Source organism: Trichosurus vulpecula, chromosome 4 (assembly GCF_011100635.1).
Source record: "Trichosurus vulpecula isolate mTriVul1 chromosome 4, mTriVul1.pri, whole genome shotgun sequence".
Lineage (NCBI taxonomy): Eukaryota > Metazoa > Chordata > Mammalia > Diprotodontia > Phalangeridae > Trichosurus > Trichosurus vulpecula.
The window spans coordinates 139,542,612-139,558,217 of record NC_050576.1 but is presented as its reverse complement, the minus strand read 5'-3'; the positions used below and the strand labels follow the sequence as shown (position 1 = coordinate 139,558,217).

The window sequence follows — 15,606 nt, the reverse complement described above, 5'->3', positions numbered from 1 at the left end:
TGTATATATATTTAAACTTTAACAGGTCTGCCTTTTTTGATCCAAACAAACTTGTGTTCCTTAATATGCATGTATGGGTGACGGTGAGTGTGTATATGCCTTTTAGCCATTTTATAACATTTTCCATTTTAACTGGTATTCTATTTTAAAACCCCATTAAATATTTTACCAATTTTATATCAGCAACAATACATGAAAAAACAAAAAAAATACATGTGGGGGGGGAGGAAGGGGGAAAAAACCAAAGTAAAAAGTGCACAACAGAGGACAAAGGAAAACTTACAAGGAAACAAAGATGAAAAGTTCTCAACACAACACAGAGTATTTATTATATATATAGGCTTCCTTGAAATGGAAATTTATTGCCGTATATTTTGAATCCTCTCTCACATTCTGCTGTGCACATGGCAATACTTTTGTTTTTTCTCATTCTTTATTATTTTAGTTGTAGTATTTACGTTTGTTTCTTTTATCTTTTCTTATTTTCTATTTAAATTTAAAATGAAAAAAAATTAACAAAAAAAACCACATGTGCTTTGGAAAATATGTTCTGCCCCTAAAGTGTACTCAATTTACCTAAAATAGCAGCTTCCTAACCCCTTAAACCAAAGAACTCTAAGACAGAAAATACTGAAACAGAAAGGGAAGGGAGAAGAGGGACAATGTCATACCTTCCTTCTATCCTCCCTCCCCTTCTCCCACATCCCTTTCTAAATTTTATATCCGTTGCAAAAGAAACACAACAGCTTCCTTTGTAGAGTTCTATAAAGTAAGGAATTTGAAAAGAACTGCTTAAATGACAATTTAAAAAGGGATAGGGACTGGACCTATGGTTTCACTGACACAGAGAACTCCCTCTTCCAGAGGAAGTTAGCACCTTTCCTTGCAACAGCAAAGAATGCTAAGTGATTCACAGAATCACACAGCAACCAAGGGTCAAAAGCATAACTTGAACTCACAAATTCCAGGGTTCCCAAGGCTGACTATCACTTTGGCTGTCACCGATTTAAAAGACTAATTTCCTTTTCATTGTGTTTAGAACACCTTCAAGAGGGTGGATTTGTATGCAAGATGCATCATCCCCTCCTAAAATTGATTTCTAGGAAATCTGAGAAAAATACAAAAATACAATCAAGACTATTGTTTGAAAAAAAAAAAGATACCTATGAGAAATCTTATTAAAAGAAAAGTAATATAGCCTAGCTTGTTTTTAAAAAAGGCTTAATTTTTGCTTCCCAAAGAATTTGTGCTGTTCCTTTCATCTTACAATAAAGGAGAAAAGCTGAAACTATATACTAACCTGGCTTTTATTGACATGATCGTTAGGATGCACAGGATCCTTGCTCCCCAGTTTTCCTCCTAATATTTCAATTGCTCTATTGCTAATAACTTCATTGACATTCATGTTTGTTTGGGTTCCAGACCCAGTCTGCCACACCACAAGAGGAAAATGGTCATTTAATTTACCTTCTATTACCTGTAAAAAGTTAAAAAAAAAAAGATTAATTTTAAAAAATAAAATTAAATGCCAAATATTTTACCTATCTTTCATTCTGTGGCTGTTAACTACAATTCATAATAATTTTTCTTATTTACTATAAGTAAGCTAGGTTGAAACCCAATGGATAGATCAATTAGGGTCAGCATAAAGTGGACTAGTAATTTGAGTGGTAATTCATGGATCGGTATTTCTTCATCTCATGGGTCACTTAACAGATGCCCAGCATTTGGCAGCTACCTATGCTGGAAGCTGGAGGTATGCATCTTTTTTCTTGACCACAAGAAATGTATGTGTGTATGTGTGTGTGTGTGTGTGTGTGCGCGTTTTAAAGTGTGTGTGCGTGTGTGTGTGTTTTAAATTACCATAAGCCCATTAAACAAAGAAGCTTAATTTCATGCTTGAGATTAATTTGAGTTGGCATATATTTTTAACATTATACACTCCTAGTTTAAAAAACACCAATAATTGGAGAAGTTTATTACTTAAGGCAATCAGGTCTTTAGATAAGAAAATACAAGGAAAAAGAAATTATCAGTGAAAAATACACTGAACTTGAGAAAACCTTGGGCTCCAATCCCCACCCAAACACTTACTAGCCATGTGACTGGGCCAATCACTTAACCTTTCTGACTCAATCTAAGAAAACTCTCTGAACCTTAGTTTTCTCATCTGTAAAAGAGATGATAACAATGGCATTAAATCACTGCTGTGAGGAAAGCATTTTTGCAAAATATCATGTGATGTGACCTGTTATTAAAAGCACAATATCCAGGTAAATTTTTTCATAGTCACTAAGATCTTAAAGTTAAAGAATGAAGGTCTGGAGGCTAAAAAATAAAAGCTTAACCACAACATTCGGGAAAACTACCATTGGGAAACAAAAAAAAAAAAGCAAAAATAAAAGAGCAAAACCATGTCCTAACCCAGGAAAACAAGTCATGCCGTTTTAAAAAAAAAACTCTAATGCTCTATAGTGGCCTTCCACCAATCTCCACCCAATCTATTCAGATTAAAAAAAAAATCATTCACAGAGTCTGGTATAGGTCTTCTGATATAAAAGGAACATATTTAGCACCTCCTACCTCATCTGCTGCTTTTATAATTGCACCAGCAATCTTTGGATCAAGGCCATAATCCTGGTTTACTTCAGCAGCTGCCCGCTTGAAGATGCCAAAGGCTTTTATGACTGGGACCTGTAATTACAGTTAGAATATTTCTCAAAATACACATTATGTTTATTGGTTATGCAGGTTTAAAAACTGAGGCCAGTAATAAAACTGGTATCAAGATAATTTCAAATATATTCGGAAGATAAAGAGTATAGTTGGTATATAATCAATGATATATCAATCATAATGAGCTTATTTGTAGGGTATGCAAAATATGATTGCTTTTTAAAAAAGAATTTAATATACGTGCTTCCCCCAAAACTTGTTTGAACATTTCAATAGCTGATTCTATCAAACTACTTATTGCCCACAACAATGCACAACTCAACTCATTCATTCCTTCTCATCCTGGGTGATTCTTGTCTATATCCTCACATAAGTCCTCCAGAAAAAGCATACCAAACACACTAGATCTTTTAGATCTATTAGATCTATTAGATCTTTCAATATTTTGGGAACATTTTGGCTATCCATCTGTTACCCTTGTCTCTCATGACATGACCCACTTCAGTTCCTGATCACACATTTCCCAGATGACACCTTCTATGCCACTTTTTATGAAGAGGTCCCTGTTGGAAATATACTATAGGGGGGCAGCTAGATGGCGCAGTGAGTAGAACACCCTGGAGTCAGGAGGACCTGAGTTCAAATCCAACCTCAGACACTTGACACACTTACTAGCTGTGTGACCTTGGGCAAGTCACTTAATCCCAATTGCCCTGCCTTCCCCCCTCAAAAAAAAGAAATATACTATAGTTTTTCATGCTCACTATGTATCTCTTTATTGAGCTACAGTTTTGATTTTGAAAATGGTGTTTCTTACCATCCCCTTAAGCTATGATCCTGTATCTCATCTTCCTTTTCATAGACGGAGTCCTTAAAAAAGCCATCTATACTTATTGTCTCTACTCCCTCACCTCCTACTCACTTCTCAACAGCCTAAAATCTGGTTTTTGATACCTCTACACTGTAATGGCTCTTTCCAAGGTAAAAATTTCTTAATTTCTAAATTCTATGGTCTTTTCTCCATCCTTATCTTTCTTGACTTCTTGGTAACTTCTGATACTATTGGCCTTAACCCTTTCTGAGTACTTTTTCTTGGTTTCCACTACCAGGAAAATTCTGGTATTTATTTTTGGTTTGTTTTGAGAAGCATCCCACAATGGGAAGAACTGCATAATGTCCAAAATGAAAGAGCTCACTTCTCTTTATTTTATTCAGTTTGGTGTCCATGTCAGTGTCCACGTGCAGTGTCTGTCTGAGACAAAGGTATTGATAAGCAAATTCAACCGACTGCACTCCTAATTCCATGTCGTAGTATATACAATAGGCTTTCCTTATTCCTTGACCAAGTTTGAGCAGTAGTTAATTTTTTTTTTGAGATCCTGTGTCATTCTGGTTCTTGGTACAATCAACAGACTATCCATTAGAGCATATGAATGACTTCAACGTTTACCCTTTGCCCACATGGTCTCCACTTAAGACAGCAATTACAGAGACAAATATCTCAAAAAATATATTTGTATTTTATATCTCATTTGATAATGATAGTCAAAGGGTCTTTGAACTAAGTTTCCTCTATTCATACCTATGAATGACTCTTGTGTTATCATAACATGACCAAGAGACACTTTGTTGGAGGAGAGATACATTTTATTCTACCAAGTCAAATAATTTTTTTGTTATTGTTATTGGTCATTAAAAATATCACATGGTAGGATCTTGTAAACTTCTATAACATTTAGTAAACTGTGTGACTGAAGAAGTAGTCTGCTACATAAAATTGTTTGTGAAAGTCTGACTGTTCTTTTTGCATATGTTCCCATGGTCATCCTCATGAAATTTTATCTAGATAAGAAACAAGACATATGGGATAGACGTTACCTTCTCTATCAGTGGGGTGGGGTAAATCTGATTTTTTTCCTCTTGTTCCTTTTCTCAAGTATGTTGAAAATCAATCCTTCAAAATGTTTTCAAAGCCTGTTGTTGCCAGAAGACATCTCTTCTAGCTAACTGTGGATATAATTTTTTTTCTAAATGTCATTTCTATTTCCTCATATCTGCCTTAGTTTCCTCATCTGTGAAATGTGGCTAATAACAGACCCTAACTCCCAAGATTGTTGCGAGGATCAAATGAGGTAATATTTGTAAAGCACTTCGCAACTTTAAAGCACTACATAAATGCTAGCTGTCATTATTATTGTTATTGTTACATCATACAGCATTATTTAGGACCTTGATATTAGGCCAAATACTTTTAGACTATTCCTATTAGTTTGGGGCAGTTCTATTGTCATGATGATGAAAACAGACCACTGTAAGGACCATAACAGATTTGTTTTCAAATTTTCTATTTATTATTAGTCTTTACTTTTGTCTTGGAATGATCTGATTTAATTTGTCCTCAAACTAAGCTCTCTACAGACTCATTTTTTTTCCTTCATGTTGAGTATTGTTTTTTGAGGCAGCATTAACTATAATCTAAAAATCCTCTTTCATGTTTTACAAATGAACCTGCAATCTAAATTACTGTTCCCTTTGCTGCTATATGTCTCCTCTCAATGAGGAGACTATTTGCTAGCTGAGGTGGTTTTGTTGCTGTTTTGTTTTCCCTGTTGTGGTGATTACTTTTGTATCTGTGAAATTTCTGTAGGAAATAGTGATAAGCAGTGGCAATGTCTTTTCCCTTACTTCTTTCTCATTTTTCAGTGTTGGTAGTTTTTTTTAATAGGCTGGATAAATTTAAAGGCATTTATTAAGAGCCCAGCACCATATTATGTGCTGGGGATAAAATACAGAAAAGTAAGATAGTTTCTGCCCTCAAGGAACTTAGAATCTACTAAGAGAGACAAAATATCCAGAGGACTGGTGGCCAAGAGTTTTGGTCTATACGGGTAGAGCAGTAGTGAGGTAATCCACAGGTGGTCAATTAGCACACTTTTACATGAAGCAATGCTACAATTTATATGATTACTATGCCTACAGTAAGAGGTGTAAAGATGGGAGAAGAAGAGCAGGGCAGATAGCAAGATAGCCTAGGTGGATGGCTACAAAGGACTGGTGCAGGACTTGCACAGAAGTGATTCTGACATTTACTCAGTCATTTCATAAGTCAATTTCACGTTTTGTGGTTAGGTTTGTTGCTCACTCTATCCAATGCTTTCCATTTCTATTCTAAAAGAGAGTATTCGTTACATGTAGACTCAAGGCTATTGTAACAGAACTCTACTAGTTTTTAGTTTCTCTTTTCCTCTTAACAACGAACATTACCTTCCAACAGTAACCTCTCTTAAAACCATCAAAGCACACATTGAATATTAATGTATGTACTGACATGTTTTGGAAGATACTGTCAAGTTCTACATGGAATTTCTAAACCTCTTATCCTCTGCAAGAGACATTCATACAAGCTTCTTGGTGGTCTTGTCTCTTAGGCTTATCATGAAGATTCCAAGTATCTCAGGAAATATTTCTTGTTGTCCTGGGGCACATGATGAAACCAAATTTTCCAACTCTTTTACATGCCTCTGCAAAGAACACCTGTAAGCGATCCTTCCATTCAGCTGCAACTTCTTTGGCTTCCTGTTTCATTTATAATGTGGTTCATCATTTAAATTTTACATTATCCAGTGGTCCCCCATTACCAAGTGCCTGCTTAACATCTTCACTTAGGTGTATTTTTTCTAGGGCCACAGATTTAGAGCTGGAAGGAACTGTGGAGGTCATCTAGGCCAACTCCTTATTTTATAGATCAGGAAACTGAGGCCCAGAGAAGTTATCTTTCCAAGGTCATCTAGACAGTAAGTAGCAAACTTGGGATTTCAGCCCAATTCCTCTAACTCCAGACCCAGTGCTCCTTCCATAGCATTTTGATGTCCCATGTGCATTTTAAACTCAACATGTCAAAGAACTGATACTTTCCCCTAAATCTATCCCTCCTCTCAATTTCCCTGTATCTGTTAAGGGTGCCATGATCTTTCCAATGAGGTTTGCCACTTTAGTTATTTTGATTCTTTTGCCTTTCTTACTCCTCAAATCATTTGCAAAGTCTTGTTAACTTTATCTCTAAGTAACTCTCACATCCATTCCCTCACACAGCTTGCCAATCAAGGTCAAGACTTCAGAAAACCTCATAGTAGTCATTACCTCTTATTATACTATTGTAGCTTCCTAATGGGTCCTCAGTATTCAAGTTTCTTTCCTCCAATTCACTCTTCACAGAGCTAACATACTGATATGTCCAAAGCACAGATCTGACCCTGTCACTCCCTTAACCAAGTCTTTATAGTGGTTCCTTGTTATCTCCAGTATAATATACAAACTCCACTTCCTTAATTGGGATCCCATCTATCTTCCCAGTCTTATTTTTTTTTTCTTTTTTTGGATGGGGGAAGGCAGGGCAATTGGGGTTAAGTGACTTGCTTAAGGTCACACAGCTAAGTAAGTGTGCCAAGTGTCTGAGGCTGGATTTGAACTCAGGTCCTCCTGACTCCAGGGCCAGTGCTCTGCTCATTGCGCCATGTAGCTGCCCCTTCCCAGTCTTATTTTACCTTAACATCCTTCACTCGCTTTCCATTTTATTTGTATCACCTTGGCAGGTATGCCATCTCCTGCCAATGTGCCTCTGCACAGGCTGGCCCAATGCTGTGATGCATTCTCACCTCTAAGGCTCTGAGGTCTCTTCCAATTTTGAGATTCTATAAATCTTGACATCATTACATATATGTAAAAAACACCACCATCTTACATTTTAGAAAGCTCGAACCTCTTTTATTTGAACAGAGAGAAACAGATCTTAATCATCTTAAGCTTAACAATCCTAATAGTTTTTCAGTTCAAATTATGATAATAATCTTCCAACAAAAGTTACTCACTGGCATCCTTTCTGTTACACCTCCAATTTTAAAATTCAACGTAGATCTCACCGTCTGGGCGCCATAATACTTATCACTTGGGACTTTGAGTTCGCCAAAGGTATCATATTCAATCCGGAATGAGTCTTGGCTTGCCTGAAGAACAAAATTATCAGATATAATGGTTAGCACACGATTAATATTGTATATAATAAAATAAAGCTGTTAGGAGTAAAGACATCACTTTTACAAGTCAGAAAAGGCTTGAAATTACATTTAAATTCTGTCTTGTTTGCTCTTACACCTAGCCTACCATTTTGTGAATAATTTCAGACCTATTTCTTACATTTCAAAGTTCACATTCAGACTATTTATGTCAAAATAAAATAAGAACAAGATGCATAAGCACTTTGGAAAAAAAAAGGTCAACTTCTTTATTTCAGCAGCCTGCTTATCAATTGTGCTTTGACCAATTGTTATGAAGAGAAATGACTCTCATTCTACTTTATTTCTTTCAAAAAAAAACCCAAACAGAAAAAATTCCTAAGAATTTAAACAAAGTGTAGTTGTAGTCTATCCCTGAGAGGGAAGTGCCATTATTATTCCAATTCAGAGGAAAGGAAGAAGGGAAGAGAAATCAACATCTCCCAGAGTAAGGATAGAAATGAAGAATTTTCAGATGTGGAGAAGGGATGAGAGAAGTGGGCATCCCATGAACCCAATTTCACATGAATTGGATAAAAGGAGGTTGAAAATACACATACACATACACACACACACACACACACACACACGCACAGAGAAATACAATAAACCCAACAGGGAAACAGGCAGGGAAGGAGGTGGGGGAATAGAGAGGGAGGGTAGAATAGGCAAGGGAGAAAGCAACACAAATTCCTAAGGACTAAGGTATATGAATTAAAAGGAAAGGAAGAAGGAATATTATCATTCCCATTTTACAAATGAAGCAACTGAAGCTGAGGCCAATTAAGTAACCTGACCAGGGTGGCTCATCTATTAAGCTTCTGAGGCAGGATTTGAACTAAGATCTTTGGGACTCCAAGTCCAGCACTCTATCTACTATACCACCTCTCTGACTCCAATTACAAATCTGGAATCCAGATATGATACTAGTTTCCATTCTAGGCAGGAGGTGAAACTCAGCTGCCAAAATGATATTTCTAAAGCTCAGATTTGACTATGTGAATCTTTCTATTGCCCCAACAAGCAAATATAAAATCCTGTTTGACTTGTAAAGCCCTTCTTATACTAAGAACTTAATAAATGTTTGACTTGACCATACTTGTCTATAATTAATGTTTATAAATCTGATGACGTGATTCAGTGACTATCAAAGTAACTTTTAACAAGAAAAATAATTTCACTTCCAGGGCCTTAAAATTTATGAGCTACACAGAGGCATCAGGTAAAGCCCTGGGCCTAAAGTCAAGAACACCTGACTTCAAAACCAGCCTCAGACACTTACTAGCTGTATGACCAGGGCAAGTCACTTAACCCTGCTTGCCTCAGTTTCCTCATCTGCAAGAAGAAAATGGCAAACCATTCCAGTATCTTTGTTAAGAAAACCCCAAGTGCAGTTACGAAGAGCTGGACATGACTGAAAAACAACAATTCAATGAAATTGAAGGATTTCAAGTTTTCATAAGGAGACCAGAACTAAACAAAAAAACTGATCTCCATTAAGATCCAAGAGAAGCCTAAAAAGAGAAAAGAAAATATAAGGGATTCAATAGAGCCAAACTGTTTACATCCCTCCATAAGGAAGATGATACTTGTAATTCTTAAAAATTGTACCATTAATAGTGCAGCTAGAAGGCATGTAAATAGACAAAGGGCACAGGTATAAGGGAATTTTGAATTTGAGGGAATGACATAAAAAATAATTAAGGGAAGAGAAAGAGAAGTACACTGTGACACAAACTATACCATATATCAAGAAAAGTTCAAACCGGATAAATGATTAACCATAAGAAATTAAAAGAGCAAGGAACAGTCCACTTGTTGGATCTATGGAAAAGGAAAGAACTCATGACCAATCAAGACATAGAGGGCATTACAAAATGTAAAATATATAATTTTGATTACATTAAAAAGCTTTAGCACAAACAAACCAAATGCAACCAAGATTAGAAAGAAAGCAGAAAGCTGGGAAACAATCTTTACAGCAATCTCTGATTAAGGCCTCATTTCTCAAATGTATGGAGAACTGAGTCAAATTTATAAGAATAAAAGCTACTCCCCAACTGATAAATGGTCAAAGGATATGGACAGGAAGTTTTCAGATGAAAAAATCAAAGCTACCTATAAGCATATGAAGAAGTACTCTAAATCACTTTTAATTAGAAAAATGCAAATTAAAACTACTCTCAGGGAACACCTCATACCTATCAGACTGGCTAATATGACAAAAAAGGAAAACGTAAATGTTGGAGAGGATGTGGGAAAATTGGGACACTAATGTGCTGTTGGTAGAGTTGTGAACCGAACTAGTCATTCTGGAGAGCCATTTGAACATATGCCCAAAGGGCAACCATAATGTGCATAATCTTTGATCCAACAATACCACTACTAGGTCTGTATCCCAAAGAGATTTTAAAAAAAGGAAAAGGACCTAAATGTACAAAAATACTTACAGCAGCCGTTTTTGTGGTGGCAAAATAGTGGAAATTGAGGGGATGCCTGTAAATTAGGGATTGGCTGAACAAGCGGCAGTATATAAATGTAATTGAATACTATTGTGTGATAAGAAATAATGTGCAGGCAGATTTCAGAAAAACCTGGAAAGACTTATATAAACTGATGCAAATTGAAATGAGTAGAACCAGGGGAACATCTGTATATAGTATCAGCAATACTGTGTGATGATCAACTCTGAATGACTTAGCTCTTCTCAGCAACACAATGATCCAAGACAAGTACAAAGGCTTCACAATGGGAAATGCTATCCACATCCAGATAAAGAACTGATGGACTCTGAATGGAGTGGAAGCATACTTTTTTCACTTACTTTATTCTTTTTCATGGCTTATTTCTTTTTGATCAGTTTCTTCTTTCACAACCATGACTAATATGGAAATGTTTTACATGATAGCACATGTATAACCTATATCAAAATTCCTACCATTTCAGGAAGAGGTGAAGGGAGGGAGAAAGATTTGGAACTCAAAATCTTGTAAAAATGAATGCAAAAAGTTGTCTTGACATGAAAAAATAAAATACTATTAAAAAATAACACTGCGCTAGGTGGCGCAGTGAGTAGAGCACTGGCCCTGGAGTCAGGAGGACCTGAGTTCAAAATCCACCTCAGACACTTGACACACTTACTAGCTGTATGACTTTGGGCAAGTCGCTTAACCCCAATTGCCCTGCCTTCCCCCCTTCAAAAAATAAAAATAAAAAAGTTATAAAAAAACAATATTTGCAAAAGATTCAATGAAGAAGTAGATATGCGAATACAACAATTTTAGTATTATGCTAGACATTCGCAAAAATATGTAAAAATATGTAAAAAAACCCTGTCTTCTCATTAAGTTTTTGTTTTAAAATAATTACTTAAAAATATTTTATGTTAACATACAAAGAGTTTATTATTTTAATGAATATTTTTAAATGATCCATCTTAATTTATATTGTGGTAAATATCAGTACATATAATCCACATAAACAAAAACTCTTTGGGCTCTTCAAAAATTTTTAAAAGTATACAGGGGTCCTGAGGTCAAAAGGTCTGACAACTGCTGGATTGGAACACTGGGCAAATGTTTTATCATACATAGTTTTATACTGGTCCAAATTGAGTGCTTTGGGGTTCAACAGCATCCACATACTCTAATGCAAAATAGGATCTCAATAGTACAAATGAAACACGTATGCATTCACATAAGTTTTCCAAATTCAAAACTGGGAAAATATAAGTGTTCTCTGAATACTTGAATACCCATAAAAATTCTAGGTGTATAAAACGTAATGAAGAAGGACATCAAGTAGACAATTTCTAAGGTCCTTTCCAGCTCTAAAAAGTTTTATGTTTCTTAAAGCTAATAATAATGTCAGCAAAATTATTAGATGTGGACTTTCTGTATGTTTAAAAAATGAAAAGGACTCACTGGAACAAATCAGAAGTAGCTATAGCTTGCACTTGGAGCTTTATACTCTTCCACTGAATTTTCTTCCAAATAGTAACAGCTTTTACGTTCCTATGAAACTTTACAACTACAAAACATATTCCATGATCTCACAGATCAAAACAACACTATCATGACATGACCACTATGAATTACAACTAGTTCTTTCAAGCAGTCAAAACTATTGTAGTCAAGTTCCTTTAAATTTAGCAATACTGTGAAAGTCAAAACAACAGGAGCTAGCATTTATGTAGCCCTTGACAAATATGACCTTAGTAAGTGCTATTATTACACCTATTTTGCAGATGAGGAAACTGAAGCACAGAGGTTAAGTGACCTGTCCAGGATCACACAGCTAATGAGTACATGAAACCAGGGGCCACAAAATACTTTTTTTCTACATATCCTTGGGTTTAAATCCAGGTCATAGCATGGTGAGTGATGAAGCCCTTTAGTTGTTTTTTTTTTTTTTTACCTCCTTCTTCAGATCAGAAAAATTGAGGGCACGAAATAGTAATAACATCACACACTAGTTCCCTAAAGTGCCATGATGCAAACCAGGGGCTCTGACTCTCAGATCCTCTTCTCATCAATTAGGGACCCTGGGCTGTGGACACCTTAACCCTAACCACCACAACTGGTTGTGCATCATCCAGATAAAAGCTCAGGTTTTTCAGGAAAAAGCATAAGGACGTGTGCAAGCCTGGGCAGGAAAGAGAAAACCCTAAGAGAATAGCAAAAAGTCTGGTAGAAACAATAATACGGATGGCTAGCATTTACATAGGACCACAAAGCCCTTTACGGATATCTCATTTGATTCTCACAACACATCTGGGAGGTGAGCGCTGTTATCATCATTATTAAATCTATCCCCATTTTACAGATGAGGAAAGACAGAGCACAGCGAGAGTCTGTCTATCTACACTAACGCGCCCTACTAGCAGCGGGCCCTACACGCCGACGCATGCGCACACACTCCTCGCTGCTAAGGCCTCTCGGACCATGGACCGGAAGGTGTCCGAGAGAAAAACGACCCCACCGGCCCCCAGCTGTGGTCGTGAGAAAGGCATGCAGAGAGAAACCCTAACCCTCTCCCTTAGCTCGTAGCGCCAAACCCAGGACTCCGGCCCGGCCTGGCCTAGCCCGGCCCGGCTCGGCTCGGCTTAGCCCATGGGTCGAGGGAGTGGGTGAAGGTCACTGCGGGCTAAGCCCGAGGACAGCGAACGGAGCACAAAAGAAGACGACGACCCTCACCATTCGAGCGGCGATAGGAGGCCGCCGCAGGGCGCAGGCAGCGCAAGCGGGGCCCAGAGGAGAGGGCTGCAAGAGCCTGCTAGGCAGCACGAAGATCCGGAGAGAACGGTACATGGTGCCGGGCGCGCAAGGGGACGATTTCAGAGAACCAGGACCACGCCTCCCACTGGCCCGTCCTGCTCCGCCCACACCGCCTCTGTTCTTCTTGTCACCCAATACGGAACCCCGTCTCAGGCCGGGAGGCTGGACTAATTCTTATTGACCAATTGAGAGAGAGGGCGGGTTTAGTGGCATTTCCCCTCCCCTCCTCTAATTTGCGTCTGTAGTAGCCCTAGGAATTGTGGGAGTTGGAAAATGTAGTGTTGGAGAAGGGAGGGGAGGGGAGGGGAGAAGAAAGTTCTAACTAGAGGTGGAGCTCTAGAAGTGGTGCCTGTCATTCAGGAAATTTGTTCAGTTCGTTGCTTTTATTACTGGATTTTATCTATGGTCTTTTTCATTTTCCTTTTTGTTTTCCTCTTAAGAAAAAGGATGCTTTTTGGGGGGTGAGGGGAGAGCGTCTTTGACACTCCCCAGCGTTTAGCACAGTGTCTGACATATAGTAGGTGCTTAATGAATGTTTATTGTTTGACTGGAAGTTGATGAAAATGCCTTGTTGTATTGAAACTTTTAAACTGTGATCGTTGTTGGGGATGCGGGAAAATACAAACCTACCTAAAATTGCCCTTTCGAAGAAGACTGTTTTGTCCTCGTCCCTGATCAGACCTGGCCACTGTTGGGAAAAAGAGGAAACCTGTATTTATCTTAATGCTGTTTACAGGAGGTAGATCTAAAGAACAAGCTCCCAGTGCCCAGCACAGCTAAAATTCCAAGTTCTTCCAGAAGTACAGGACTTTATTTTTACTAAAGAACCTTCCTTCCAACCCTGTGAACCTTAGAATCATCTCTTTTCCCGGTCCCCCTCCCCAGTGCCTATCCAGCAAGGGTCCAGGATACCCTTTACTCTCATAACATTGTTAACCTCTCAGTGTTCTAGGCAGTTCAGCAGAGGAGTTGCTGATCTATCTGGTAGAGGGGTGTGTGTGTGTGTGTGTGTGGGGAGAAGTATATATGATATACATGTAGTGTGCATGTACATATATATGTACATATGTATATATGAAAGCACAAAGGTATAATCATACATGTACCCAGATAAATTTGGAGTAGTAGACTCTTGTGTCTTTCTGGTCTTGCCTTTTGACTGTCTTATCTTGACCTGTCCAAATAGTTTGGCATTCCTGTGAGCTTCAAAGGTATGATTCTCCTTTTGTTGCTCTCCAGTGAGTCTTGTTTATATCTTGGCTCTAAGAATTTTTCTCAGCAGCAACTATTTCCTGACATAAAATGCTTGAAAAAAACAAGACTAGACAGCCACATCTACCGAGAGCAGGTTCCAAAACTAACCTTGGGTCTGGGCCAGCTGTTAATAATCCATTGACAGCCTTTTTTCCCCTTGTTTGTGACTTCTGCACTTCAACCCTTTAGATCAAAGGATGGTGGACTTTAAAAGCCAGAAGGAACTTTAGAGTTGTGATCTCGAAATTTTTTTGATCATGCACTCCTATCAGCAAGATGTTTTCGAGTACATGACCCAAATACATACTACTATAGTAATAATTATGTGCATTATAAAGCACACAAAAATAGAATTTAAAAGTATAAGAAAATAATTTTTAATGATGCAAAAGCATTTTGATCTCACTAAAATGTTGTTTATGATGATATTTTTAGTGGATACAGTGTGATAGAAAATGCCTTCCTTCTGCACTCTGACCCCTAGATATATTCTTCCTCCCCACTCCCAATGGTGGTAGGCAACTCCTGGGGGCCAGACATCCTGATACCTAAGTGCCTCGTCAGTGGTCCAGTAGCTGCATCCACAAGACGTTGTGTCCCTCTCATCCACCCTGCATCTGAACTCTCCTAAGTGTGTTGTCTTCACAAATTAGAGTATGAGTTCCTTGAGAGCAGGGACTGCCTTTTTGTATTTGTATCCCTAATGCCTAGCATATTACTTGATATATAATAAGCACCTAATATATGCTTTTTTATTCATTCATTACTTTTTAAAATCTTGGTTTAATACTTTATGGTATAGTGATCCAAAGGTCTGATTCAAATTTCAGTTTATTTTTATTTTTGATCTTATTGGTTAATAATAGTTGAAAAATATGCCTCACAAAGATACACAGATCTTTGGAATAAGTGCACTTACTAAATCATGATACTCAATTTTTTCCCTTCCATTATGTAAAGGTTTTTGTTGTAAATTTGTTGCAAATTTCTTTCTTCCCTGATGTCTATCAATTGTTCCTATAAACTTCAGCAGGTGTTGCATTTTTATATTTTTAACAAATAGGTTCAAAACCCACCAAAATTCTTCATTTGGAAGATTATTAAATAGATTAAAATGTATGTTTCCAAGTTCTGTAAGTGTGCAAATATGAGTTATTATATGTGACAAACTTAACATTGTTTTCATCAAGCCAGAGAGTAGAGATTAAGACTCCAGGAGGAGAAGGTAGTAAACTGTCAGATGCTATAGAGAGGTCAAGAAGGATTAGAAGTGAGAAAAGGCCTTGAGATTTGGCAATTAAAATGCCACTGGTAACTTGAAGACTGGGTACGTGTATGTATGTTTGTAG

General features: G+C 37.4%; 1 protein-coding gene across 1 annotated transcript in view; it reads right to left on the bottom strand.

Moving 5' to 3' along the window:
- FH (fumarate hydratase) overlaps positions 1-13,121 on the bottom strand; it is a 30,915-nt gene extending 17,794 nt beyond the window's left edge. The window contains exons 1-4 of the mRNA XM_036756176.1: positions 12,923-13,121; positions 7,545-7,679; positions 2,584-2,694; positions 1,301-1,477 (exon numbers count right to left, since the gene is read on the bottom strand). Coding sequence (XP_036612071.1) covers positions 1,301-1,477; positions 2,584-2,694; positions 7,545-7,679; positions 12,923-13,036 — 537 coding nt within the window. The 5' untranslated portion in view covers positions 13,037-13,121. The remainder of the gene's footprint in view (positions 1-1,300; positions 1,478-2,583; positions 2,695-7,544; positions 7,680-12,922) is intronic.
- Between the last annotated feature and the right edge of the window lie 2,485 nt (positions 13,122-15,606).